Source organism: Vavraia culicis, assembly GCF_000192795.1.
Source record: "Vavraia culicis subsp. floridensis unplaced genomic scaffold supercont1.39, whole genome shotgun sequence".
NCBI lineage: Eukaryota > Fungi > Microsporidia > Pleistophoridae > Vavraia > Vavraia culicis.
This window is the reverse complement of record NW_007360642.1, coordinates 1-26907: the sequence shown is the minus strand read 5'-3', so window position 1 is coordinate 26907 and position 26907 is coordinate 1. Positions and strand designations below refer to the sequence as shown.

At 40.0% G+C, this 26907-nt stretch overlaps 12 protein-coding genes across 12 annotated transcripts; 4 read left to right on the top strand and 8 right to left on the bottom strand.

Annotated features, from left to right (window-relative positions):
* Window positions 1–949: 949 nt before the first annotated feature.
* VCUG_02000 (DNA polymerase (pol2)) lies at window positions 950–3607 on the bottom strand (the record flags this gene model as incomplete). Its single annotated transcript, XM_008076823.1, has 1 exon — window positions 950–3607. The coding sequence occupies one exon, from the start codon at window positions 3605–3607 to the stop codon at window positions 1166–1168; it is 2442 nt and encodes an 813-aa protein (XP_008075014.1). The 3' UTR covers window positions 950–1165.
* Window positions 3608–5039: 1432 nt separating this feature from the next.
* On the bottom strand, window positions 5040–6404 carry VCUG_01999 (uncharacterized protein; the record flags this gene model as incomplete). The annotated part of the gene is made up of 1 exon (XM_008076822.1): window positions 5040–6404. One exon carries the CDS (start codon window positions 6402–6404, stop codon window positions 5040–5042), a length of 1365 nt encoding a protein of 454 aa, XP_008075013.1.
* A 479-nt stretch (window positions 6405–6883) lies between these two features.
* VCUG_01998 (tRNA pseudouridine synthase B) lies at window positions 6884–8179 on the bottom strand (the record flags this gene model as incomplete). The annotated part of the gene is made up of 1 exon (XM_008076821.1): window positions 6884–8179. The coding sequence occupies exon 1, from the start codon at window positions 8168–8170 to the stop codon at window positions 6884–6886; it is 1287 nt and encodes a 428-aa protein (XP_008075012.1). The 5' UTR covers window positions 8171–8179.
* Window positions 8180–8981: 802 nt separating this feature from the next.
* Window positions 8982–9991, top strand: VCUG_01997 (uncharacterized protein; the record flags this gene model as incomplete). The annotated part of the gene is made up of 1 exon (XM_008076820.1): window positions 8982–9991. One exon carries the CDS (start codon window positions 8982–8984, stop codon window positions 9939–9941), a length of 960 nt encoding a protein of 319 aa, XP_008075011.1. The 3' UTR covers window positions 9942–9991.
* Window positions 9992–10966: 975 nt separating this feature from the next.
* VCUG_01996 (uncharacterized protein) lies at window positions 10967–13250 on the bottom strand (the record flags this gene model as incomplete). The annotated part of the gene is made up of 1 exon (XM_008076819.1): window positions 10967–13250. One exon carries the CDS (start codon window positions 13248–13250, stop codon window positions 11175–11177), a length of 2076 nt encoding a protein of 691 aa, XP_008075010.1. The 3' UTR covers window positions 10967–11174.
* Window positions 13251–13810: 560 nt separating this feature from the next.
* VCUG_01995 (uncharacterized protein) lies at window positions 13811–15099 on the top strand. The gene has a single exon (XM_008076818.1). It carries the CDS (start codon window positions 14484–14486, stop codon window positions 14916–14918), a length of 435 nt encoding a protein of 144 aa, XP_008075009.1. The 5' UTR covers window positions 13811–14483; the 3' UTR covers window positions 14919–15099.
* A 386-nt stretch (window positions 15100–15485) lies between these two features.
* On the bottom strand, window positions 15486–16046 carry VCUG_01994 (uncharacterized protein; the record flags this gene model as incomplete). The annotated part of the gene is made up of 1 exon (XM_008076817.1): window positions 15486–16046. The coding sequence occupies one exon, from the start codon at window positions 16044–16046 to the stop codon at window positions 15486–15488; it is 561 nt and encodes a 186-aa protein (XP_008075008.1).
* Window positions 16047–16875: 829 nt separating this feature from the next.
* On the top strand, window positions 16876–18081 carry VCUG_01993 (uncharacterized protein; the record flags this gene model as incomplete). The annotated part of the gene is made up of 1 exon (XM_008076816.1): window positions 16876–18081. One exon carries the CDS (start codon window positions 16876–16878, stop codon window positions 18079–18081), a length of 1206 nt encoding a protein of 401 aa, XP_008075007.1.
* A 408-nt stretch (window positions 18082–18489) lies between these two features.
* Window positions 18490–19203, top strand: VCUG_01992 (uncharacterized protein; the record flags this gene model as incomplete). Its single annotated transcript, XM_008076815.1, has 1 exon — window positions 18490–19203. The coding sequence occupies one exon, from the start codon at window positions 18490–18492 to the stop codon at window positions 19201–19203; it is 714 nt and encodes a 237-aa protein (XP_008075006.1).
* An 834-nt stretch (window positions 19204–20037) lies between these two features.
* On the bottom strand, window positions 20038–20931 carry VCUG_01991 (uncharacterized protein; the record flags this gene model as incomplete). Its single annotated transcript, XM_008076814.1, has 1 exon — window positions 20038–20931. One exon carries the CDS (start codon window positions 20929–20931, stop codon window positions 20038–20040), a length of 894 nt encoding a protein of 297 aa, XP_008075005.1.
* Window positions 20932–21118: 187 nt separating this feature from the next.
* VCUG_01990 (uncharacterized protein) lies at window positions 21119–22184 on the bottom strand (the record flags this gene model as incomplete). The annotated part of the gene is made up of 1 exon (XM_008076813.1): window positions 21119–22184. One exon carries the CDS (start codon window positions 22182–22184, stop codon window positions 21270–21272), a length of 915 nt encoding a protein of 304 aa, XP_008075004.1. The 3' UTR covers window positions 21119–21269.
* Window positions 22185–22841: 657 nt separating this feature from the next.
* VCUG_01989 (isoleucine-tRNA ligase) lies at window positions 22842–25921 on the bottom strand (the record flags this gene model as incomplete). The annotated part of the gene is made up of 1 exon (XM_008076812.1): window positions 22842–25921. The coding sequence occupies one exon, from the start codon at window positions 25919–25921 to the stop codon at window positions 22856–22858; it is 3066 nt and encodes a 1021-aa protein (XP_008075003.1). The 3' UTR covers window positions 22842–22855.
* Between the last annotated feature and the right edge of the window lie 986 nt (window positions 25922–26907).

Here is a 26907-nt window from a genome sequence, read left to right as displayed (position 1 = left end):
TGCTCGTGATCATCAACGATGAATAAGTTTGTTCATTTGATGGTATATTTTATGCCACGACATAAAAGATCATACGAAACTAGTTGACTCGGTTATTCGGTATTCTCTTTGCGCATCTGTCCGAGCCAGATCTTCAACGATATCTTGTGCGATTTGTTTGACTGTCAAACACGAAATACCATCCTTCATGAAGAACATATTAGGATTGGCCTGTTAAGCATGTTTTAAGAATGTTGTTTGTTCATCAAAGAGCTTGTTAAAATACCACATTTAGCATGCTCTGTGTATGACGTCTTGCTAAATCAGCTTTTTGGCCTTTGTCTTCGTAATAACGGGCTAGCATTGATTCTACTGTTATATTCTAAAACGATCCTGCACTGGAGTTGCTGGGCAGCCGCACAGAAATGATCTAAAGATCAGCTATTGCTTCAGTTATAGCCTTCAAATCGATGAGCATTTATCGGATTGGAACCGCGCCCACCCACAGTTAACGAGTGTTCCCTCGGATAAAACCCTTTCAATCTTATGGTCTACCACATTGGCCTAGCGCAACGTGGTTATCACCAATTTTTCTTCAGCCAAACAAGTCCACAGCACTAAAAGCCTATGACAGGATATGATATAAAAACTTGTCTGCTGTGTTTATTTCATGTACTAAGTTTTGAACCTCAGCATTTTTGCAGCTCGCTATTTCATATTTTTTGAATAGATTCATACTTTAGGTCATATGAACACATACCAAGCACTGTTAGATCACTTATTGCACAGCCGAAACGCTCTTCATATCGAAGGTGGACTAGAAAGGTAGAAATAAACCTTGAAGAATTTAGCATAGCACGAATTGATGGAAAAGACTGCGAATCAGACAAGGCCGTAAATAATAGCTATCAAAGGATGATGCCTTATTCAAACATAGCATGAGAAGAAACTGTCTAAACAATAAACATTCATAACAAAGTTTATTTCATTATCATAGCTTTAACACGTGTTAAATGTTTGATTTGCTACGTTGATCTTCACCATTCACGAACGATGGAACAAAAAATTAATGAGCGGTAATGAAACTATCAAAAACAGTCGCCTGCTCTGTGGAGAATAAATGGTAACATATCATGGGGAATGCACAACAAAATAAGCATGTCTTATTCCCCATTAGGGCACAGTACTACTTTGTAAAACTCCTCTCAATTTCCTCCCTAAAATATAAGAACAGATTTACCGTTCTGTACTCACTCATCTTCGTTATTTCATCTATCTCGAAAGAGGGAAATGTACCGCGGCAATCGTCAAGAAAATCATCGAACTCCTTATTACGCGTCTTTCTTGGAATGTTGGAGCCGCAGTTAAAGCAATTAAGGAACAGACCTTGCTCATTATCACAATTCGGGCACATCACTTTGCGTTCATACAAAAGCTCAATCTCTGCACGTAAATTATCGATGGCCTGATTGCGCAAGAAATTTTTGTCTATTTCAGCATTGCATGTGTTGCAGAAAGCTGTCTGTGACTGTGGCGTGTTGCAGCAAGGCGTGGTTATACGCAAAGAAGAAACAACACGCTTTTGTATGTTGAAAAGTCTTCGTACGGCATCTACATTGAAATTTTTGAGCACACCGACAAGTCGGAAAAATGGAGTAAGAAATTGCTGTTCTAGATAGTACTCGTAGTTGATCTCTAAGCTCTCTGTCGGAAGAAAGGCACCATCATGACCCATTACGTACGATATTATGTCGTTCTTCTTGTACAAAGGCATTTTCAAGTTGTTTTTCGTGATGTGCTCATTGATCCTCAATGCAAGTTGTACCTGGGGCGATCCCTCAGGTGTTGTGTACTTCTCAGGATCCTTGTTAAGCATTCGTTCAAGCACGAAATTTTCCTTGCCGTATGTTTTTAAATTAGTTTTTAGCTCTATAAGCCTTTTCATTACCAAATTGTGATCGCTAGATGTTAGAAGGATCCATATAACATCGTATATGAACTGATTACTTAGCATGCAGTAATCTCTTCTCTCAATTCCCTTGAGTATTATTTCCTTTTTCACTGTAATGCCCGCGTACTTCTTCTTCGTGTACAAAATTATCCTCTCGAAAATATCCTCCATTTCAATGCTTATGAATTTGTAGTGATTATTAATGCTGGCACAGATCTTTTGTGCCAAAGACGGTATCTCTTCAACACTGCAGTCACTCTTTATCATCAGAGAATCGGTATCTCCGTACAATACCGTCAGTCCTATTTTCTCTATTTCCGATTTCGCCTTCATCAACAGTTCCCTGCCCCGACCCGTGATGAAAGCCGCCATCTCTAGATTTGAAAATCGGCCAGTACTTCCCAGGCACCCATAAATAGCATTTGCCGTGATTTTTAGGGCCTTCTGTCGTGCATCATACGTAGACGAATACTTCTTCACCAGCTCTTGCTTCAATTTCTTTCTTCTTGTAATCAACGTGCTAAGTATCGCGGGCAACAATGCCATTTCCTCCGTGTTGCCAGCACATGCACCATCAACATTTTCTTTGCCGGCACGTGCTTTTCTATTAATGGTCGAGAAGCAAAGATTCTCCTCGATTATTATCGAAGGATACAAACTGTTAAAATCGATCAGGATGATGTTTTCAAACAGACCAGTTCGTGGTTCAAGAACCAGCCCACCTGTATAATGATTATTTCCTTTTCGTTCCCTGCAAATCAACCATTTCTTCTGATACATGCTGTGCATCAAGAGATACTCCGTTCTCTCTGCTCTAAAAGTTATGGTACGGTCCAACTGGTGCCCTGTAATCTCACACAACTCTTTGCACAAATCAAGAACTCCGAGCTTAATCAGCGCACAAAAGGTATCTTCTGCATATTTCTTACCACAGTTACCGTTCTGATAGCCATCACTCGCGCTGTTCTCTAGCAAGTTCCTGCCCAGGATCTCATTAAGACAGAAAGACCGTCCCCTCATGAGTTGTTTTGCACACTCAAACGTGTCAATCACCCATACTCCACTAATACTCTTCAAATGCATGTTGTGATGGACCAGAACATCGACCGATTCACTTCTTATATCGGTAAAATTGATTACCTTTAGAAAAACGTGTTTTCTGTCTTCCATTCTGTACAGATTAACCTTTAACAACGTATCTGCTACGAAAAGAGCTCCTATTATAAGTGGGGGGTACTCAGCATGCTCCATAAATTTGATGTCTTCTTCTTTGGTGATCAGCTCTGTGTTTGTTTCGTATATCTCAGAAATTTCTACTATTCCAGGTCCCCTAATTCGTTTAGTAATTATGAACTGTTCTGCTGGAGAAGAGAACTCGGTAAAGGATCTAACGGCACCCTTCAAGTTCTTCTTATTACACTTGATCAATTCTAGATTGGCCGGCAAATCGGCATAAAAATAGTTTTTCTTTACCACCGTTTCATAATCCACATTTGAAAGAACATCCTTGTCCATCAAACCCATGTAATGCAAGTGCTCCGGTTTAACGGTGAGCGTTATTGCCATTTTTTCGCCATACGTCATTCGGCCGCTATCCCCAACCCTTAGCCTCTCCTTGCCGTAGATCCGTATTTTGGTATCCGAAACCTGCTCTATCAGTAGGACATAGAACAGCATGGGGTGCTGGAAAAAGAAAAAAAAATGGAAAATAAGTTCTTTTCTACGCTCTTCGAAGGTCTCTCGATGCGGCACAAGCAACACAATACACCATTACACGGTCATACTGCCATGTTTAATCGTTTTTACTCACACAAGAGCACAACCATTGAGCACCGTACTATTGTAGTATGCGGAGTTTAATCTTGTACGCTACCACCTGCCGTGTCAGTGGCTTGACTGCCATTCAACGAATTAATTACGGTATTTTTAGGCCAAAAGAGTTTATTAACGAAGTGTTATCGTAGTACATGACTGTGAAATGTACCTTTGATACAACGGAATGATATTTAAATAAACAGCATTACCAGAATGTGAGGTTTTGCCTGTTATTGCTGCTTAGAAGGACATTTTATTTAATGTTGATACAACGAGATCATAACTTTAAGCAATTATGTTTATAAAAGGTTAATTGTTGCAGTTTCTTCAAATACAGTGCAATCAGCATTTATCTCGGTGCAATCCATACAATGAACGTTCTTCAAAATACAGTGCAATCAGCATTTATCTCGGTGCAATCCATACAATGAACGGCTTATTATATCACAGCAAACCATTTGTACGTTGAATTGACAATATGAGCTTGTTATATCGATTCATGTGTATTAAGCCAACAACTAATAAAGCTGCCAGCATATTTACACTCATTTCTCAGCTATAAAGCGATGAATCATATTTCATACTATCTTTATGGCAGTTGTTGAGAAGTGTACGCTTGGCTATATTTGAGCCTTGCTCAAGGGATGTTCTGGTTCTTCCCCTTTATCCTATGAGGTGATCAGATAGCAGAACAAGGTGTTTGCTGTATCGAATATACTTCATTATCTTTATCAATAAGGCACTGCTTACCAACACATCATGTAATCTTTACAAAGTACAAGCATAAGGAACTAAAAACGTTGATGTAGTCTATGCTTGGATGCATAAGAGCTTGTCTCTTTCAAACAGACAAAAACCACCTTCACCGATCATCAAATAATATTAGAAATAAAGTTTTTAGCTGACCAGTCTTATATCTCGTGTATATGCCAGCTCTAGCAGACTAGAAGAACGTGTTGTTCGGATGTTATGATATGAGAAGATAAATAAACGGCTATTAATGAACATACGGCTGTACAACGTTGTAAATACAAGGCTATGGTAGTAAAATAATTGACTAAACAGCATAGGGAGTATCGAAAATAATTGCCACTGCAATATTTTCCAATTCTTTTTATTTCATTGTTGTTAAAAGATGCCTCATACCTTCTGTGCTGAGATTAAGTACTTTTAATATGGTGACACCGTGTGCAACCCGAGATTTGTCTCTTGAAACGTATTTTGACTGCAGGACCCGTTTCATGAAAATCTGTAAAACACGCTCATGAGAACTGCAAGGGTCAAACTTAAGCGCTCAACAGTATGAACGCTGTGATTTTGGATTTTTGCGGTTAGAATTACTGCTATTGGTAAAGATTGAGCTTTCCTCGTCATTATTTTCAGGGACACGGATAGGCTTATCCGGCAGTGTGCCAAGGAATTTCATCATCAGGTTATCCTTTGTTTGCTTGAGGAATGGTTGCTGTGTGTGTAACGATTTTGCCAAACCTTGGCGACTATGACCAGCCAAGTTACTGCTTGTGTTAGTTATAGGTGAATCCCTTCCACGATTTGATGGACAGCCGTTCATTGGTCGCTGACTAGAATGTTCATTATTCGTTACAGGCAACCAGTGCGATGAGAAATGTTTGCTCAATTTAGACCTCAAATGTGACATTCCCCTGTTTCCCTGCTGAGAAACTGACGTAAATGTCGACGTATCATCGTCGTCGTTATTTGCTGGCCCTGGCATCGAAATTTTCATTGTGCGCATCGGAATACTTTCAACCTCATTTCCTCTCCATTGCTTGTTCCGACGATCATGGCTTTTAACATTTGATGTGCTGTACGAGGCCAGTGAGGTTGATGGTGTTGTTCCAGCTTCATAAATGCTTCTCGGGTAAATAGATGTGGATATTGCATGGGACATGTTATTTTCCGTATGTCTCATGTTTGTTAGTCCTGATGATGATTTCGCACGGTCATCATAGTATGATCCATCAGATTGGTTTTGTTCAAAATTTGATGGAAGATCGAAAGGCCGAATAAGATGCTCCTTGTCATTCAGAACCAGAATTTTCTCAAAAATTTCGGCTTTATAATCGGATCTGTTCCTGATTTTCAGCATCATTTCTTCGTAGCAAGGCTCATCGAAATTTTCCATAACTCTCTTACAAGAAGGCGTATATTCTAAAGCCTTTCTTCCGGATCTCGTGCGCATGCATTCTTGTGTCAGCTCGTCAGGATTCAGCTCATAGCTGTTGATGTGTCCGATCAATGCTACTCTGTTCCTTATACCGTCATCGACAGGTCTGCTTCGGATATTGTTGCCCGTGGCGTAGTAGATAGTATCATCGTAGATGAAGTACGGTTTATCAATCTTATGTGCTATCACGATAAGAATGATCAGCAGAATCACTACTATGATCAGTACGATCACCAATACCTTGTTTTCTTCAAGTGTGCTCTTCCATACCTCGGAATGATAAATACCATGGTCATTTACCAAATTATAAAAATTCTTCAGTCCCTTGACCATCCTCACATAGTGGTACTTAAACTCGGAGTGTCTCTCTGTGGAAACAGCTATAGCAATATTTTCATCAGCCTCATAAGACAGGAGATGCCTTCCTATTTGCGCTGAGTTATTATCCATGAACAATGTGTTTTCATTTTCCATCGACCCAATCTGATTTCAACTTTTTATATTCATCTATTTAACTTTAAAGGAATAATTTTTTATTAAAAATTAGCCTTTTGTGCAAAAATACGCCAAATATATTTTTAAAAGCAATCAAAGCATTTTTTGTGTTACAATGTAGTCTTTCTATAGCAGCTTGAGAGCCAAAATTGTTATTATCCCTATTTTAAGTTGGAAGCGTATTAATGAAGCAATTTGTCGATGATCGCCATTGCTGTGGTCGTTCTCAGTGCAATAAAAGAGACACGGATGGTTGATATTTCACCACACTATTCGCACCCACCATGGTTGACGGCAACCCGCAAGAATTGATTGGCCGTTTGCAGTGTGCTAAGCGTACAGAAGCACCATACATATTTAAACAATTAATGGATTTGTAAATTTTGTTCAACACAGTGGAGCTGCCCGTTATTCCTTGAAGGAATGTACGGATGCAAACCCTGACAAACCTTGGCACGTCAAGCAAGCAACAACATTTTCAGCAAAGATCCTGATGAACAGTTTTTAATTTTACCAAACTCAAGGATGCGATTTACCACTTTGTCAGCAACTTCAATGCAGCACAATACGTCTTTTTCTTGTCTCCTTGAGGTATCATCACCCGGTCGTTCAAAACATATTAAATTTTTTTGTGCCCCATGTGCTCTTATACAGACCTTCTCCATTATAACCCTAAGCGTGCGTGCGATCAATCCATACTCATTGATTTGCATCTCCGTACCGCTCACAAGGGTTTCGACAAGAACGATCGCTTCACCCTTCGTGGTAATCACGACCACCTTTTCTCCTATATTTATATTCCTGTCGAATCTGATAACACCATTTAGGGACAGCTTTGCTCCGCTACACAGAGCATCCACACAGCTATCCTTGACCATTATTCGTTTGTAATTTCTGAGCGAGTATTCTATTGGATGCACGACTCGTCTTATATACCGCTCATCACTATTTTTTTCGAGTATATGATGACAGTCCAGCACGTCGTGCATCGTGAAACACTGCTCCTCACGTATCGATCCGCTTCGAATCCTTCTAAGCTCCAACATTTCCGCTTTCATTCCCAGATACAGACCAATGTGCTCACACAACACTCTGATATACGTACCTGCCTCGCATGAGACTTTGAACAGCCCGTAGTAAGCGCTTTCAACTTTTCTAAGTTCCAGAAATTCGTTTCTATAAACCGATCGCATCCGCACATTCCGTTTCACAGCACTAATTAATGGTGGCCGTTGTATCAACCGACCCTCAAAGAACCGCAGCGCATCCCTGAATTTCTCTTCATTCACATCACCATCAATTCGTATAATACACACGTATTCCTTGCCTGCGTTCTGTTCTATCTTGCTGAGCCTTGTTCCTCTGTTCAAATAGACGGTGAGAACACCGCTAACCTTCGGGTCAAGCGTTCCCCCATGTCCTGTTTTCTCCACTCTCAAAATATTTTTGATCCACGTGACAACTTCGTGTGATGATGGATTTCTCGGCTTGTCCAGATAAATAACACCGTATTTCAAGTATTCCTCCATTTTCCGCTTCTCAGGGTACGATCCCCTGCCCTGTGTCGTAAAACATGATGTTTTAACGATCATTTTGTCTATATCGTACAACAGAACCGATTCTGCTGTGTGGACAGGCGTGCCACCGATATGATCCGGTAAATCTAGTGAATGAACATGCTCTCCGTTTCTCGCGTGCTTGTTTACGTTTTCGTTGCTTACATCCTGCACATCACCGCTCTGCATCAATTTTTAATCGGAGGGGCGAACAATCACTTGCAAAAAGTCGATGAGCACACCACAATCCAAAAAGATACTCTCGTGTATTTTATCGGTGCTCTGGTGTTTTGCCAGCTTTTTAACGAGGTGGAAAGACAGTTTTACGTTTTTGGCACAACAAGCAAGAGGTCCCATGCTCAACTGAACGTACCTCCATACACGAGGCTCATCACGTGTATAAAACCAAGAGGAACAATAAAATGCGGTTCTAACAAAAAATTGTGCGAATATTTCTTCTACCAAGCACACTGTTTAATCTAATTTACTTACTGTTTCAGTTCCTCCTCACGACACTGAATGGTAGGACCGGCTATGTCATGAAAATAAATATTAGTTTTCTACACATCGAAAGTATCACGAAATTGATAGCTGCAGTAGCGTGGTATAGGGCCACATATATGGTTTAATGAACGTGTTCAACTACATAAAAGCATTATTGTTCTTTTATACAGTCCTAGCACAAGAATTGAATGATAAGTTGAAGATCACCTCTTCCGTTCGGTTACTACGTTCGCTTTGTAATTTTCTGTTGAATAAAACAACTTTCTAAAAAGGTTCACTCACTAACTTTCCTCCTCATACAAACATTTCTCATTCTGTGCCGCTAGATGATAGCGGTTTTCACACGAAGAGATTTCTTTTCAAGACCTCTAACTCATCTGCAACATGCACATCATTCAAATACCATTCACCGTTTCTTCGGTGTTTGCAATGAATCATGCCGCGCTTTTCCTTTCTATTCAACTTTTGTTTCTTTTTTCACAGCAAGACACCCTCAATGTCCGATTCAACATCAGAATACGAAGTTTATTACCCGGAGAATGATTTATTGGTTCAATTAGAGGTTAATAGCGAGGCATACTCTTATTTAGAGTATGTCACGCTGGAATATCCCTCACAAACCATCATCACACACAGAAACAAAGTTCTGGTGGCCCAAGGCGGTGAGAGCGCATCGATTGTTGAGCTGACATTCAAAAATTTGAGAAAAAACGCGAAGTTCAAGCACAAACAGAGGAATTTGAAGGGAAACGTGAACAGAATACGCTCGAATTCGAATATGATAATAGCGGTGGGCGATGATATGGCATATTTTATGAACAACAAGCTTGAAATAGACGTAGAGTTGATAAATACATTCTCATATGGCCTGGTGCTTACAAACGACTACATCTTCCTGACCACACAGGAAGGTGAGATCATCAAGATGGACATCGTTGACCAGAGCAAGGACGTGTTTCAGGTGCACAGCAAGGGAATCGACGGTCTTGCATTCGCTAACGGTCTCTTATTCTCAGCAAGCAATGATAACACGCTGAAGGTAACAGACATAAGAAGCGAACAGACGGTTTATACGTACCAGTCCGATGTTAATATCAACTCAGTGGATGCAACCAACGACAATTTTCTGTTTGGCGATGACTCGGGCACGGTGTTTCTCAGCGAAATGAGGAATTTTAAGAACATGGAGAAAATACACTGGCACAAATCACCGATCAGTGCGGTCAAATTCAAGGATGCTGACGTGTTCTGCACGCTTTCGGATGAGCAGGTGTGTCTGTGGGACAGGGGCTTTGAGGAGGACTGGGAGTACCACAAGTACTTGTACTTCGTTCATCAGGGGCAGAACTACTACAAGGAGTGTACGTTTCTTGATGAGTATATCATAACAACATCACAGGATGGATTGGCTATTTTTAAGCCGGTTGAGGAGGCAGGTGACACCTACGTTGAGTGATACGTAATTAAAATGCGTTAGATCTGTTACAAATCGTAGCGAAGCGTGCATATAAACGTACTCTTTTAAGCATTCGCTGTTTGCTTGTACATTTCTTGGCCCACATCGATTCAATTGCGTTTACTCATCACTATAGTTGCTCCGTTCAGTACATTTTCGACTTATAGCAGCATTTTACACCTGATTGCTGTATGAAAGGCATATTTCTTGTTCTTTTCTCCAATTACAAGTCCTTTACTCATCTCCACACCACCTATCCTACTCTTGCTTGCATCTTCACCTGTAGCAGAGCGTTAGGCTAATTCAATATCCGTAATGCAGGCAGGAACTTCTTCTCGTTGACCTTATACCGCCAAAACTTTCCAGTATTAACGACCAGCATGATTGCTGTTAATCCTGTGGTATTCAGGCCTAGAAAGAGCTACTCAGTAAAAAATAGAATGCTTTGGTCAGAAACGAGCTGTTTTTATGAAAACTGTCACGATATGCAGCCCAGCTTAGGTGACCTCGAGGACAAGAGATAGAAAAGTACAAAACGTGTTGATCTACTGGCAAAAGAAGTAAGAAAATGACAATTTAAACAGTACCGTATTTCAACAAGAGATGAAATGATTACCGAATGTAAACCAAGGGATACAAAATAGGAGTCACAAACAAAAACTCATAATAACGCAAGGAATAGCAGTGAAACGAACGGAAAGACAAAATGTAACAAAAAGTACATAATGAAAGCGAAAGGATGTAAACGAGCGTGCAAACTGAGAAAACACTAAATAACAAAACCAAACATTGAAGAAAACTTACTATTACAGCTTTTTAAATTATTACTTCTCTGTGTTAATATCGGATGAGATGATAGAACATGGCAGATCAAAATATGAGAGTATCTTTATAAACAGGAATCACCAATCTAACTGAAGACAGATAAATGAAATGTGCAACAAACCTACAAAGATTTGCTTTTGGGTGTGTATTGTTACGGAGAGGAGTGATGATTAAACAAACTTTTATTATTTTATTCTACTAAGAGAGCCTTTTTATATTTTTGGATCAAAAAAGCAAAAGTGTTCACGGCACCAGAAACGATTTATCGTGATACCTCATTCAACGCTGACAGAGGGTGTAATAATTGTAAAAGTACCGAATGCTATCTTTAATCCATGACAGGAGAAGAGCGAAGAAAAGTATAAGTGCCTTTTTCATCACAGATAGCTTCCCAAACAACCATGGCAATTACTTGAACTTAAACATCTTAAACATGCTCTTCTTCTTCTTTCTGCCCTCATCACTCACGTACACGCTGTTAACCGCATCCGTTAGCTCTTTTATCTCGTTGGCGTCCAGGTCAGACCGCTTCTTGATCAGCGACTTGATAAAGTCCTTCTTAAATTCGTACGTGTACAGCACGTTCTTCGTTTCAGCAATAAAAGTATCGACCGATCGTGTGACCAGCAGAGGATTGAGCACGGTCAAATTCACAACATCTTCGTTCAAATACGCACCAAACAGCCTATTCATTACATCCTCGTCATTCTCAATGTTATCGCACAAGCTTTGGTATATCAGGCTCTTTTTCTTTATGAGCTGATTGAAATACGCCATGCTAAACTCTGCTGCCAGGTCGTTCACGAACGTAACAAAGACGTACTCGTTCATACATTCCCTGTAGTCCTCCAGAAAGTCTTTCAGAGTGGCCGTAATCTGTTTCAAATCCTTTTCTGTGTAGTACTGTTCGGTAAACAGCTCCTTGATTGCCGGTTTCAGCGTTGCTAGCACGAATTTGATCAGGAACTGGTTGCTCGACTTCACAATGGAAATGAAAATTTCGCCCAGCTCACTTATCTCCACGTTCTGGCACTGTGGAATGTTCGCAATATATTGTGTAAGCTTGAGACCGCTGTTGCCAATCATGATGGCATACTCTTCGTAACCAGGCGTTGAGGACAGCGATATAGCACTCTTATACTCGTTTTCCAGGGTCAAAATGATCGCATTCTTAAAGTCGGTCACACCGTCAAGGACAAACTTGGACACACCTTTGAAGATTCTCTCGTCAAACGTCACAGGCTCAAGCTGTTCCTTGATAATTTTCAGCAGGTTAATGAAATTAGTGCTTATGAAGAGGTTCGATTCGTCCAGCGGAGGCGCCTTGCTCCTCGTCTTCAGCATATCCACCTCCAAACTTGTTATGCTGCTGATCCACAGCACAATCTTGTTCTGCAACACTGACAGATAACGATCAATAAATCGCTCCTCATCAAAAATATCATCCTTCATTGTCATGGCATGTGCTTGCAGCAGTGTGTTATAACTTTTCTTGAATGAGAGCAGGTTTAGGATGTCTCCGGCCTCCAATGTGCCCAAATTTATCTTTGACTTGATAAACGTGTGGTAGAACACGAATATGCTATTTTCATTCTTTGTATCGAATGCCTCGGTCTTAAACAGCAGTTTAAGATCGCCGATAGCATCGTAAATTTCTCTCTGTGTGATCGCCTTGTACACGTTCTTCAGGAACCGCAACTTCAGCTTACGCACAGGCCTTGCACACAGCGACTTGTTAGTGTTGTAGAACGCCCTGTCGTACTCCAAGGAGCTCTTGATCATTTCGTTGCCTTCTATAGCATCCGTATCAACCAGAAACTTTGTGCTTCCCAGCGCAAAATACTCCTTTTCCACCGTTGTGTTGCCACCATCTCGCCCTCTCTTCGCCCTAAGTGCCTCCAAGTCCTTTTTTTCCTCGTATACCACCATATCCAGCACATTTTCCCTGTTGAAGTACTCCTCGCCATAGTCATCAAGTGTAAAGAAATTTTCACCGACCTTAAGGACCTGAATCTCCCACTCAAGGTATCGTTTCTCAACGTCGTTTATCAGCGGCTGAATCATAAGGTATTTCTCCTCTGATAAGTCAGCCGAGTAGTACATCAATTTCCATCTAAACTCATCCCACTTGATTATGTCACCCTCTATGTCCCTGACCGCAATCTTATCGGCGTATCGCCGTGTTTTCTTCATGTTGAAGAAAGTGGTGGACAATTTCTTTATCTGGTGGTAGTTCGAGATCAGGTCCATGAAGTTGCGCTCTGCACGTGTTATTCTGGCGATCAGAGCCTTTGACCCGCTGAGATCAGCTTGTGTATTTTCAAAATTCTTCTGAATGTCCAATATTTTACTGGTCACCGATTCTATTTTCCTGCAGTATGCGCTCTCTCTTGCATCCAAGTCGGAATCATTTATTATGGCAGGCAATTTCGTGTCCAGGTCATCGATCGTCTTGAGCATCTTTGCCAGTTCCTGCAGCGACATGCGGTACAGAGGGTCCTCAATTTTTTAGAGAAAGTCGCCGAAGCAATGGCACCGTTAAACATAAATCGTGTTTGATATAACAGTTCCTGCGTTCATATCCTCAACTACAAGCAAGAGATACTTTCAGCTAGTCTGTCTTGTCAGGAACGTGCTCACGTAAGGTAAAATATTGCACGTAGCGACACCGCACAGATACACCCTCCAGACGCAACAAGCACCGTATTAACGGCGAACATTCACACTTTTGATGTACTAAAGGATGCTTCGTATGAGTAGGGCATCATAACACCATGCGTTTGCCGTAGTGTATGATCAAACGAACAAAACTCTTTGAATCACCCTACCGTGCCAAAAAATGAGCAAACAAGCATGCAGGATGTAACTGAGGTGGTAAATTTGTTTATTTGCAACTTATCGGTCATTCCAGCAGTATTGCGTTTCTTAACCAAAAGAATTCAATTTTTTTGACACATTTAAATTCGTAAAAGGAAGAAATGTGGCATTGACAGGTTGTACATCGAGCATGAGGAAGATTTCGATTGAAAACACGCAATTGTTTGTGCCTGACGAGCACATCCTGAACATGAAAGTAAGAAGAATCACATGCTCAGTGTTTTACACCAACATTATTTGCAAAGCGGTGTAACGCACTTCACAACAATTCATTTTACCATCCCCATCATCATTTTTATTGAATCGCTTTGTGGTCCTGTACGTGTACAGCGATGCTCCGCTTCATCTGTCGCTTTCGACCCGTAAGAAGACCGTCCAACGCTCATAAATTACGAACTGCTATCTTTACGTGGTACAGCGTAGCGCATCGCACGCAAATACGTGAGGCATTCTTTTGCATATGGTGTGCTGATTTGAGAGCAGGACCTTGTTCAGAACAGCGGTGAGTGTTGATCGGTTGGTGCACAAACTCTTCCACCGATCAAAGCCTCTACTTTCACTCATACATTTCCTAATTCATCCCTTTTTAGTAACTCCGCCCAAGCCACACACAAATCCACAAAACAAACCACCAATCACTATCAAAATGTCTAATTGACAATGTTATCAAAAATGATACAGCACTTCACGTATCATACAATGCCATGGATAGTTCAAGTGCTTGCATATTTATAACACGTCTCGTACGGTTAATACGTATGCTTATGTCTTGCCATCTGTTGATGCTTTTGCATTTTTTCACTTTCCTGTTTATAAAAAATTAAAAATTTATCCCACGTGATGAGGGAATGCGATGAGGAGAAAAACCTGCAGGATGCTTTGATCGATATCGTAGAGGAAAGCAATAGTACGTGCGAGAGTGCTGATGAGTATATGCTCTACAATACAGAATACGATGACGAGTTGGGGAATGCCAACAGGATGAAGGTGAAAGAAGCCTTGGCAAAATTGAAGGAGAAGAAGGGTGATGTGTACGAGATTTGTCTGTCCAAGAATACCATATTAGGTGATATTGTGAATTATTTGAACGGCAGGAAGATGAAAGGTAGGGTGGAGAAAAGAGGAATGGAGAAGAAAATCTTGGAAGAGAAGAACTGTCAAGTGAGGGTTGAGGTCAGGAGCAAAGTAAAGATATGTGATGATGACAATGGTAAGAGGATAAGAGCGAAGGACAAGGAGTACTTCAAAACGAATTTCTGTGGTAACTGGGATTGATCAGCACAGTGCGATGCTCGTTCGTTTTAATGGTATGTTTGTGTTCTCATATTCTCCTCCTGGTCAGTATTCTGGAGAACTGCGGTTGCAGCGTGTGCTGGTTAGCAGATGGGCAGCTACCCCGGCCCGCATTGTTCCTTTGGCTGATGAGAAATTTAAGTAAACGTATTGTTCGGATTTTGTCATTTCAAAAGGACGGATTTTTCTCTTGACAAGCACTTTTTTGGGCGTTTTTCCTCTCGTAAGAGCATATCGGGAGATTCAACCCTTAATCAGCATGTATCTAAGGTTTATTCGTGGTACTCGCTTAGTTTGTGATGAAAATCGTTGTTTGATTTGTTCGTTTCGTCAATTTAGCGTGTAAGTGCAAATATTAAAGGTATTAGCACGTGATGTGCCAACTTAGTTGATACAGATTGGTATCTGACAATGAAGCATACGACTGATGCGCCTGCATTATTTGTTCAACAGGAACAGTGCAAGATTGTATGTTCCTCAGAATGTAAGTGCTGTACTTTACTTTTATTTACTTGCCATTGCTCGTTCCTGATCTGCATCTCGATACGATCAGAAATAGTCATCGTCATTTTCACCATTGAACGGGTTGTATGCGTGAGCATACGATGGCCTAGTGAAGCAGTTTGACCTGAATGAGTAACAAGGATAAGGATCACACGGCGGGAACCATGCAGGTGGAGGGCATGGGTAATTCGGGTATGGGTATTGGGGTGGCCGGTAGGGTGGTGGGCAGCAGAAGACAAACTCTAACCGGACAGGTCTGTTATCATGCGGCAGGCAAGGGTTGTATGGCTCGTATTCTGGTTTATAGTTCTCGTAGCAGAATGCATGTTTTATATCGTCTTCATTTTTTCCGTAACATTCAATCTTGCCGTCATCCTTGACCACGAATTTGCCCGGTATGCAGTTGTACCCGCATACAGCCGCTTTATGGATTTTCTTCTCTTTCAGCAGAGCAATTAGTTGAGAAAGATTGTAATCTGTTGCGAACACGCATTTCTTACATTTGTCCTCGCATACATCCGATAGATTTGTGCCCCTTTCACGCTCTACTAGCACTATTTCATTCACCAAGGCGTATGCAAGACTGTACAGGAGAAGAATAATCATAAATTACAAATCGTTAGTCTTTATATACTTTTAGTTTCTCTTATTTTGCGTTCTAGAACCAAAAGCATATTTAAGGCTAAATATGCTTAATCGTGTGAACTAATGGAAACACTTTTTAGCGGTATGTTTTGCTCTTAAACATGTTTCAGGACACCAAACAGTTTTCCACGCGCTAAAACGAAACTTTCTGCCGTAGGATCAGAAAGCGAGCAGGTATTCATGAGACAGCGTTCAAAATTGATTGCATCAGTATTTGTTCTGAACAGATAAAAAGGAAGTATCATCTCAGGCCTGTTTTAATGAGTGTAGAAGTGCTAAATTGCACAAAAAACGAACACTTTAACACAGTGATAAGTTGCACGCATGGCTAGGAGTAGAGTTGATCAAGCTTATGAGTATTAATGGGCAGCATCGAATAATTCTGCTTGTTACATGGAACGATCACCGATTCAGTGTTTCAAACTGCCATTTGATCACATTCTTGCGTGTAAAACCGCTATAACAATTTTTCATTTGTTTATAGCCTATCATTTGCCAGGCTTTGTGAAGCAAAAGTATTTAAAAGAGTGCTTCTACTACAATTCTGGTGATGAAAGTTATCCAAATTACTACAGAACAAAGATTTGAGACCTCCTGTGGCAGAAAGAAAATGTTGTAACCGATGCAAACTTTATTTACTGCTGGTATGAGGAGATAGCATCCATAAGAATGTACGTGCCAGATCAGCGATCACAAAATATGACACTTGAAACATGCGGTAAGCATTTCAAATCTGAAACACATCACAACTATCAAAGTATTTAAAGGAACCGGGCGTAACGGATTAGGAATGCAAAACGACTTTAATACATTGGAAAACGAGAAATTGACTTACACTGCAGTGGACATTCGTACGTTGGTTGCTGAAAACTCTAAGCACAATCCATCAAAGGAAGTGCCACTTATGGACCATCTAAATAATGAACTGCGGATGCTTATCGAGTTTTTAAAGCCGAGTGATGATGAGGTGGTGCTTAGAAGGCTCATGGTAAAGCGGATAAAAAAGTTGATCCTGAGCGGACTGAGAGGAATGCGAAGACAAAAGATAGACATTAGAAAGGATTATTATTCCCATGATGTGTTCGTGCAAGAGGTAGGTGCGGTGGATATGGGTGAGTCAGAGAGTAGTATGGAAAAGAAGGGAAATACAAGATCTGAATTGGAGGATGGTGGTGCGCCAAGAAGACGACAACACTCCGCTAATGTGATCAAGTGCATTGGCAGCTACGCAACCGGGTTGTATCTGCCCGGTGGTGATATCGATCTGACACTTTTTACCGAAGAGGAGGATGTGTTGGAAAAACTGTTGCACTTTCTACGCAGAAGCCCTCTAATACTCGGTCGAAGTGTTATTTTTCTGTCCAGAGCACGGGTACCCATACTCAGATTTATGGATGTTTGCCGTTTTAGGTACGATTTGTCTTTGAATCAAGAATCAGGTGTGATTCACACCAAACTTGTTAAGGAAATTTTGCACGAACAACCGGCGATCAAAGACATGGCGCTGTTTCTGAAACATTTTCTAAAATGCCGGGGATTGAACGAAAACAGGCGAGGAGGGCTGAATTCGTACGCCCAGTTTCTGATGATTGCCAGTTTCCTTAACTTGCACCCGCTGGTACAAAGCCAGATGTCGATCAAGTCCAATCTTTCTGTCCTTTTCATGGACCTTTTCCAGTTCTACGGCCAGGATTTTTGCTACGAAAAGGCAAAAATCTGTTTGTCAGGCTATAAAATGAAGACCTGCAGCAATTACCTTTCGATAGAAGATCCTACAGATGGCAGTTATGATCCGGGCCATCTATCAACGAATATGAATGCTATCAGAGAGGCATTTACGCATGCATATAAGATTATGGATGCTCTTGCAAAGGAAAGGGTTGGCGATAAGTACGTTTCAATATCATTATGGATCAAGGTCAGTGATTATGAGATTGCTTGGAAAGATAACATGCCTAAATTTTACAAGAAAGTGATAATTAATAGAGAAATATGATGTTTGTTTACTTTTAATAAACAACAACCAGCATTACTACCGTTTTTGAAATTGAACGTCTTAATTAACAATAAAAAATTATTATTTTAAGTTATTGATGTTGAACTATGGTACGTACTTGTACAACTGGCGGTTTTATTGTTTTGTAATTGATTTTATTGCAATGATACCATCACCATCGGTACAAACAAAAAGTGACCGAATTTGCTTAGTGCTTTGCGGTCGCAAGCAACAGAGTGCTGTATATTAGCAAGAATCGTAGATAAAATACCAAAATTATGTTCTTTAGTGTCCTATTTGTTTTAAGATACAAACAAGGATTAGAATGGATGTAAGACCGATATGGTAAGGTTCTAGATTGTAAATAGAGTTTTACAAAAGTATATAAACAGAGACAAACAGAATGCCATGCTGTTATGTTTCCTACACTTCATCACACTTGTTCTGGCAAATGACATAATATTGGTGGAGCGAGATTGTAAGGTAAAGCCCAACGATGTGTGCGCCAATGAATGTAGAAAGTGTGTGTCTGCTACAAAAGAGAATCTTCCCGGGCTCGTGTCCCAGTTAAAATTAAGAAATATTTCACAAGCAGCTGTGTGCGGGTACAACGGTATACCAGGCAATTTCGTGGTAAAAAAGGATGGGAATGTCGAATGCTACGGTGATGATGACGATGATATTCACTATGTCTTTTGCTACGCGGATTACAAACCGCCCGTGTGCAGGACTAAAGAATGTGAACCAGTTTCGTGTTGTTCATCCTCAGGTAAGCTCTCCCCGTGTTGGCCCCCATCATTTAATTCGTCATCGTGCTGGAAACCACCGTTCAGGCCGTCATCGTGCTGTAAACCACCATTCAGGCCGTCATCGTGCTGGCAACCACCATTCAGGCCGTCATCGTGCTGGCAACCACCGTTCAGGCCGTCATCGTGCTCTTCATTCTCTTCCTGTTCAAAATTATGGCGACCCGATCATCACAGGCCACAATGTCCAACATTCCGATTCCGAAAATGCTGTGTTGATCAGTGTGGACGCGTAACCAAAAGAATTTCTGGGTGCATTTCGTGTTACAAGCCTAGGAGACACCACGGATACGACTATGACCACGATTATGATTAAATAAAATACAGTATAAGTACCATAAATAGAAATTTTATGTATATTTCCTATTAGATTGCCTCAAAATATCGTTTGTTTCACTAAATTATGTATTATGAAAATTCTCAGGTTTGATATGAGTTCAAATTTGGTCTTCATATTGAAAACGTAACGGGAACGAAATCTCTAGAAATAAAAATGATTCATTCCTGTTATATGAGCAGAAAATGATTCGTGTTATAGAATGTTATGTTGTAGTAGGTAGACATAACCACCGACTAAAAATATTTTAAATTACCCCGTCTCCAATCCTGGTGCAAAAATGAAACATAATCCAGCCTGTAACACGAACCATGAACCGAAAACCGTCTCCACAGTCGGTTTCAGCAAACCATAAAAATATGCAGTTCGAATGTCATTGGTTTATGAGAAGATAAATAAGCGCGTTTTTAATGATAAAAGAAATTAACCTCTAATCTTAGTGCACTTACACGCGATTGTTATAAAATAGAAGAATATAACGTGGATATAGCTTATTTAGTTGGACATATCTTGATTAAAAAACTATTTTATACTACAAATGAGAAAATACGATGTTATACCATAACAGGGCAAAGAATGTTTCAAATAATATTTGACTGGTTTTTAACTAATTGGATATGAGAGTGAGACTTTGATCAACACAGAAATAAATGAAGTAAATAGAGAACATATGGTGTATTGCACGTAAATATACAAAAATTGGATTGGAAACATTATATGCACTTGAACAAAGTGTTATTAAGTCATAAAATGTAATATGCTGATTACTTTATCATAGAATTGTAACAAAACTATTTATTGATCAGTTTATACTTATCGACATGCAGTTGTTCTATTCTTATAAGCACCATATTTACCTTTATAGTAATTATCGATAATGTGATATATATCAGCAATAACTTTTTCAAGGGCTATCAATTCACTTTCCTTTCTCGATTGCACACCGCTTATCGTCCCAAAAGTACACGTTTCCGTTTCAGGCTGTTTAGTGCTACTCCAGTTTCGATTTGGAGTAGTATCCAGTGCTGCAATTGCTCTGTTATCTTTAGAGGAAAGCGTGTTATCATTGTGCGGTGTTATATTATGGGCATCTGGTACATTTTTTCCTTCATCGTATATTATATTGTATGAACTATTATTTTGAACGCTCAGGTCATTTTCAAATCTTTTTCTCCGCGTAGTTATTCCAGAATAATACTTCACACGATCATTTTCTTCTTTGTTGCACAACCCAGCCAATTGTTTATACATTAGTATTTTACTTTTCACTCTATTCTCACTTTCAGAACTATTTGTCTTAACACTTTCTGGATCAACATCCTCACCTAGATAACTTCTGTCACTATAGTGTATATAGTTGTAGGCATTATGAGATTGACGTTGTTTACGAAGTCTTTCCATTCTTAACTCATGAAATCGACAGTATATATCTGAGTCAGGTATTTTTGACTCGCTAGTGTTAGCTCGTGACACATCGCCACCCGATATTCCAAAGTTATAATTATTTGAACCATTTTCCATAGGTGTGTCCGTTGAATTGCCAAGTATTTCCGTGGTAGCCAATCTCTGCGATGTTGGAGGGTTCTCCGTATAGAAATATGCTTGAGTTGCAACCACGTCATCCGTATTTTTACTTCCAAAACTATTATCACTGACGGTGCGCATTATTTGAATGGTCAGAAAAGACAAATAAAGCACTGCGATCATTGCTATGAAGATCCCTCCTTCTTTTATACTTTTAATTCCATTAATTATTTAATAGATCACGTTGAACATTTCCATAATATTGACAGACATCTTTAATTAAATTAATATTGCAGATTTGTAGTGTGTTCAATGCACAAAATATTTAATAAATCAAAATTTAATTAAATTCATACAGTACGTCAATGCTCCATTATAAGCGGTACCCCTCGTCATCAAAAGGAGTATATTGTATGTGTGTTTTACTTCTTCTGTTTTTTGATGCTCCTGTTGTGTCATCTTTAAATACAAATCATTTATGTTAATTAGTTCAATTGTGACTGAGATGGAAAATAAATTTATTAACCGCAAACAGTTGAATGTAAATTATTGACAAATTCTTCAAAAAACTTGTAATATTTTTCTAATCCAACATTCCCACACACAACATCACTCACATGCACCTTTTCGATTCCCTCAACGACCGGCACACACACATAACCGCTTTTTGGATGTACACAGAACGGTGCCTTGAGCAGATGCTTGACATCTTTGGTCACATTCTCGTCAACGAGCACGCTGTGCTTTTTCAGGTACGATGCAATCGAATGTCGCACAATACTTGCAAAATGGCTGGTCAACGCATCCATAACATAGCAGTGAAAGCCTTTATTACCCGAAAAGAAGAAAATTACGTGAGTGAATCCGAAGTGATCGGTAAGAATTTCTTTCAGCAGGGCGATTATTCTATTCATTTGAGCAATGCAATCATCACAGAGCTTATCGCAGACATGCACATCGCTCGTGTCACGCAGTGCTGTCGAACTTACGCCTCTCTCGCCCTCAGCGTGCTTAGTCTTGTTACCGCCTGTCTTGCCTTTTCGTTCCATCTCTTTCATATAATCAGTCATATCAATGTCAAACACAAGCTCTCGGCTCTTAAATATGTTATTGCTGTTCATCGCTGGCACGCTAACGTAATTACTTCCAAGGTCGAACTTAAGAGGAACCTCCTTCAACAACGCGTCCATAAGCGCATCAGCGCCATCAAACGAAAGGTAACGGATCACGCGTTCATTCTGCTTCATGAATGAGACCTCCCGGTGCGCTGAAAGCCCAAAAAAGCGCGAAAAAAGCGCAACCGGAAAGTACTTACGGTAGAACGTGTGCAGATATTGGAGATGTAAAGGTTCCTCTCTGTGTTTCTTCACGTCCATCGGCGTTTCGCACCCTCTTTTTTCGTGGTTCTGCTTGTCTATGTCTTTTATGACACTCATCACGATTTGTCCAAGGTGGGCGCGAATTCAGCATTAAAAAATTTGAAATGGAACAGAAACAGGCCCAGTAATCTGTTAAAACATGTGTATGCTCAGGAACGAGAATAAAACTAATGAATGTTAGGTATATACATGTCAAATACATACCACGAACGAGTAATGGTGCACCACGTGGCGACAACAAATGATCATTTTAGCCAAAGCAAAAATCTTTTTAACACCCTACTCGGAAATAAAACACGTTATGGGCCTTTTAAACGCTTTTCAGCGTAAACAAGCAAAATTATTCAAAGCCTAAAACCAATAAATTTATTTGGCATTTCTCAACTCGAAGCTCACCATATGAACTAAATAAATTTGTAGCGAGGACCACCAACCAGTCCAAAATAGAGAAGTTATCATTACTTCTGCTCGTGAATAAAAGAATTCTGTGCAGAGCAGGAACACAGCCGAACTCGCCGTTTAAGAGGAACATGTGATCTAATACTTGCGATAACAACTCAAAATACACTATTATCAGTAAGGTAAGACCAGGCATCACAAGTAGAATACACAAATATCAGATGTACCAGGGGATCAGGACATGACCAATAAAAAACCTTTCTGTGTGGACAAATACCATGTGTGCGGCAAAAACATCGTATTGACCGTTAATTTGACCAGAATAGAATTTAATACTTGAATATCTTCACCAACACGTCCTGCCCCCCGTACACATACAATCCTTCGCCGAGCACTACGCAGGTATCATCATCATCAACAAAATTGATTTCATAGTTCTTCAAAATAACGTTCCGCAGATTTTTACTCTCCAGATAGACTTTGACTGTATCCTCCATCTTTAAACCGATTCTCTTGCGTAACTTCTGCAAAAACGCGTTAAACATTCTGCCCTCCTTCATCTCAATTAGACTATCATTCAATTGCACGTTCAATATCACGGTAAAATCACCAAAATTTTTCGCAACTCTGTTCTCATCCTGCAAAATTAAGTTCCGCTCAACGATCACCTCCTCACCAACGATATTATATGCGCAGAGCTCGCTGATGTCTTTCAGCTTGTTAATCGTGGCTATCTTTCCAGGTATGTCTTTCTCAGCATTACGTACCTTTATCTTTGCAAAGTTAGGTTTTATCCTGACACTGAACTCATAGTTTTCCTCGTTGTCTGTCTTCATCTCGAGCACATTACACTCCGTCTTGACCAGTTCATGGTCAAAGTCATCCATGCCTACAATTGTAACATCAGAGAGCGGTGTCTTAAGAGATAGTTTCTGGTTTTCTCTCAAAACACGGATAGACTCAATGACCTTTTTCGTTTTGCCAAAATTGTTGTCCTTTGCTGGTTCAAAAGAAGGAAACATCTCATAGTGCACACTCTTAAACCTATCGCTTAGCAATGAGCTATTGCCTTGCAACACTTGGTACGAATATTCTGAGAAAAATGGCGCAAACGGTGCCATAAGTACGCTGAAAGTGGTTAGAACATCTTTTAGCACCCCGTGCTCACCATTTCTTATTCTCATCCTGTTCATCCTGATATACCAGTTACTCAGGTCATCTACAAACACAAGCACATCAGACAGAATGTTAATCAGCTCGTACCTCTCCATGCTGTTCTTTATCTTCAACCCAAAGCTGCTCAGTTCGTTGACAATCCACACATCAAGAACCGTTTTTTCTCCAATCCTCTGCTTCTTAGCACTGCACTCAACGTAGAAATTGAGAATGTTGTACCAGTTGATCATCAAATTCTTAAAAACCTCTTTGACACCATGTTCTGTAAATTTTAGGTTCTCTGCAACAACCACTGGCGAGGAAATCAGATAAATACGCAGAGAATCAACGCCGTAGCTATTAGCAACCTCCATAGGATCAGGATAGTTTTTCAGCCGCTTACTCATTTTCTTCCCATCACTGGCCAAGACAATTCCGCTAACGATAATGTTCTTAAATGCTGGTCTGTTAAAAAGGAGAGTGCTAACCACATGCAGCGTATAAAACCATCCACGCGTTTGATCCAAGCCCTCCGCAATGAAATCAGCGGCATCGGGCGACCTGACACTCAAATGCATTTGATCAAACATTTGTTCAACTCCATCGGCCTTATAAACCGAGAATGGCCAGTGATCCTGTGCCAAAGGCATTGAGCCGCTTTCAAACCAACAGTCAAATACCTCATCGATCCTGTGCAGAATGACACCATCCTTTTCAACGAGTATGTCATCAATAAACTCCCTATGCATATCCTCTATCTTCACGGAGACCCTCTGTCCGTTTTTCACACGAAATCCGACTTTTTCTAATTCTCGTATACTCGAAATGCACAACATTACCTTAAAATCGCTGCTTGCCCATATCGGTATGGGCGTGCCCCAGAACCTATTCCTTGAAATTGACCAGTCGCGTGCACACTTGAGCCAATTCCCAAATTTATTCTTAATTGAAGGCGGCACCCAGTGAATCTTTTCGTTCAGGGCGTAAAGCTGCTCCTGCAAATCCGAAATATGTATAAACCAGTTTGGCACAATCTTGTAGATGAGTGGAGTATCGCTACGCCAGCAGTACGGGTACCTGTGCCTGATAGTTCCTCGCCACAGCAACTTGTCACCAAGCGCCTTCATGATCGGCTTATCAGCATCCTTGAAGTAAAGATTCTTGAAATCAGTGGACGTAAACTTTCCCTTATCGTCAATTATACAGGGAACCTCCTCGTTTTCGCGTATCATCCCCTCCTTCAGAAACACGTTGTAATCCTCCTCACCAAAAGCAGGTGCCATGTGTACAATACCCGTGCCACTGTCGTCTGTGATAGCCTCGTTCCTTAGCACCTTGAAAAACCCTGAGAAATCTTTTTTAAAGTATTCGAACGGCGGTTCGTAGTGCAAACCAATTAATTCAGACCCTTTCACCTTATCAACCGCTTTAGCAGATTCAAAAACGCTGTAGAATTCTTTTCTGTTCCCATGAACCACATAAAATTTGCCATTGACATCGACAATATCGTACTCAAACTCGGGATGAACGGACACACCTAAATTGGATGGAAGTGTCCACGGAGTGGTAGTCCAAATCGCCAGACTAACATCCTTTCCTCTGAACCGGTCGTTCAATTTGAATGCAACGACTACTGATGGATCATTCACTTCTCTGTAGTTCAAATTTGCTTCAAAATTGGAAAGCGGTGTTGAACAGGCGGTGGAAAAGCTCATCACTCGGAACCCCCTATACACACGCTTCTGCTTGTAAATGAGCGAGAAAGCATACCAGACAGACTCCATAAAGCTGATATCCATTGTTTTATATCCATTGGTAAAATCAATCCATCGCCCCATTCTATTAACAATTTGTTCCCACTCGGATGTGTACTTCTGAACTATAGAACGACATTTATTGTTGTAATTGGCTATTCCCATGTCCAACACCTCCTTTCGTGTGCTGATATTTAGCTTCTTGTCAATTTCATACTCAACAGGCAAACCGTGACAATCCCAGCCAAATCTTCGCTTTACCGAAAATCCCTGCTGTATAAAAAAGCGTGTCACAGTATCTTTGATAGTGCCTGACAAAATATGCCCGTAATGTGGCAGGCCTGTGGCAAAAGGGGGACCATCGTAGAAATTGTATTCCGGCTTTCCTCTCATAAGCTCATTTTGTTTTTCGAAGCAGTCCTCCTTGTTCCACACACCCAAAATGCTTTCCTCAGTTTTTACAAAGTTAAATTTTTCTTTGCTCATTCTCAACCAGGGCCCAAGTCGAATAAATTTTTTATTTTCACGAGGAGCATGGTAATTTATTTTTTGAACTGACCAATAATCTTTAGAACTGCTTTTTTATTCATATCGACGACGATGATGAAATGGATATATGAAGAAAAGATGATGATCTGAACAACCCGATTTATTATCCCGATGAACAAGGTATAACAAAAATATAGATGGAACTGTTATTTCTCAGACTAATATCAAACAAAATATTTTTTGCGGCAAATGACTACTTGTCAGAAGAGAATCACTCATCGCTTATTGTACTAAGACCTGATATGGTTGAATGAGCAAATCACTATGCAATATTGCTGGTATCTAGAGCTTGAACCTTTGCATTTATGAAACTCGATCAATATATGCCTGATACAGAAATGAACATGAATTGTAATAATAAAGATAAACAACAATGGCAGGTCACATATTCTTTCGTTGTCCTATGTGGTGTTATTCATGTGATGGTAGATATGTTTGATTTAGGCAAATTTTGTGTAAATTATATGACGTCTTTATGTTGTGCAGAGCTGAAGTGATCATTAAAAGATTTAGAAACTGCAATTCGCTGTAATATGTGTTAAATATAGTGCGATCAGAGGTTTTGAGCCACAAGTCCGTTGACAGCAGGTTTTGAAAGGAGGTGATAGTAATTAATACTACCGGCTCTTATCAGAAAAATTTCACGGGTTGTATAAAAATAAATTATTGGTGCTAAGACGAAAAGCTTTCGCTAGAATAAACCTAAAAAAAGCATACTTGACGAAATAAGTGTGAAGCGAATTTAAATAAAGCTGTTGATAAAAATATAAGATATGTAATATTTTTGGGTGCAAAATGAAACAAATAATACAACAATATCTGTTATTAATGGCGTAAAATATCATATAGCATTTTTATGGCAGTTAAAATACCATAAACAAAAAATTTTCCATTTATGGTATAAAAAGGAAATATATTAAAAT

Excerpts from the sequence above, each read along its gene's own strand:
- VCUG_01995 (XM_008076818.1), top strand. The coding sequence starts at position 14,484 with ATGAGGGAATGCGATGAGGAGAAAAACCTGCAGGATGCTTTGATCGAT.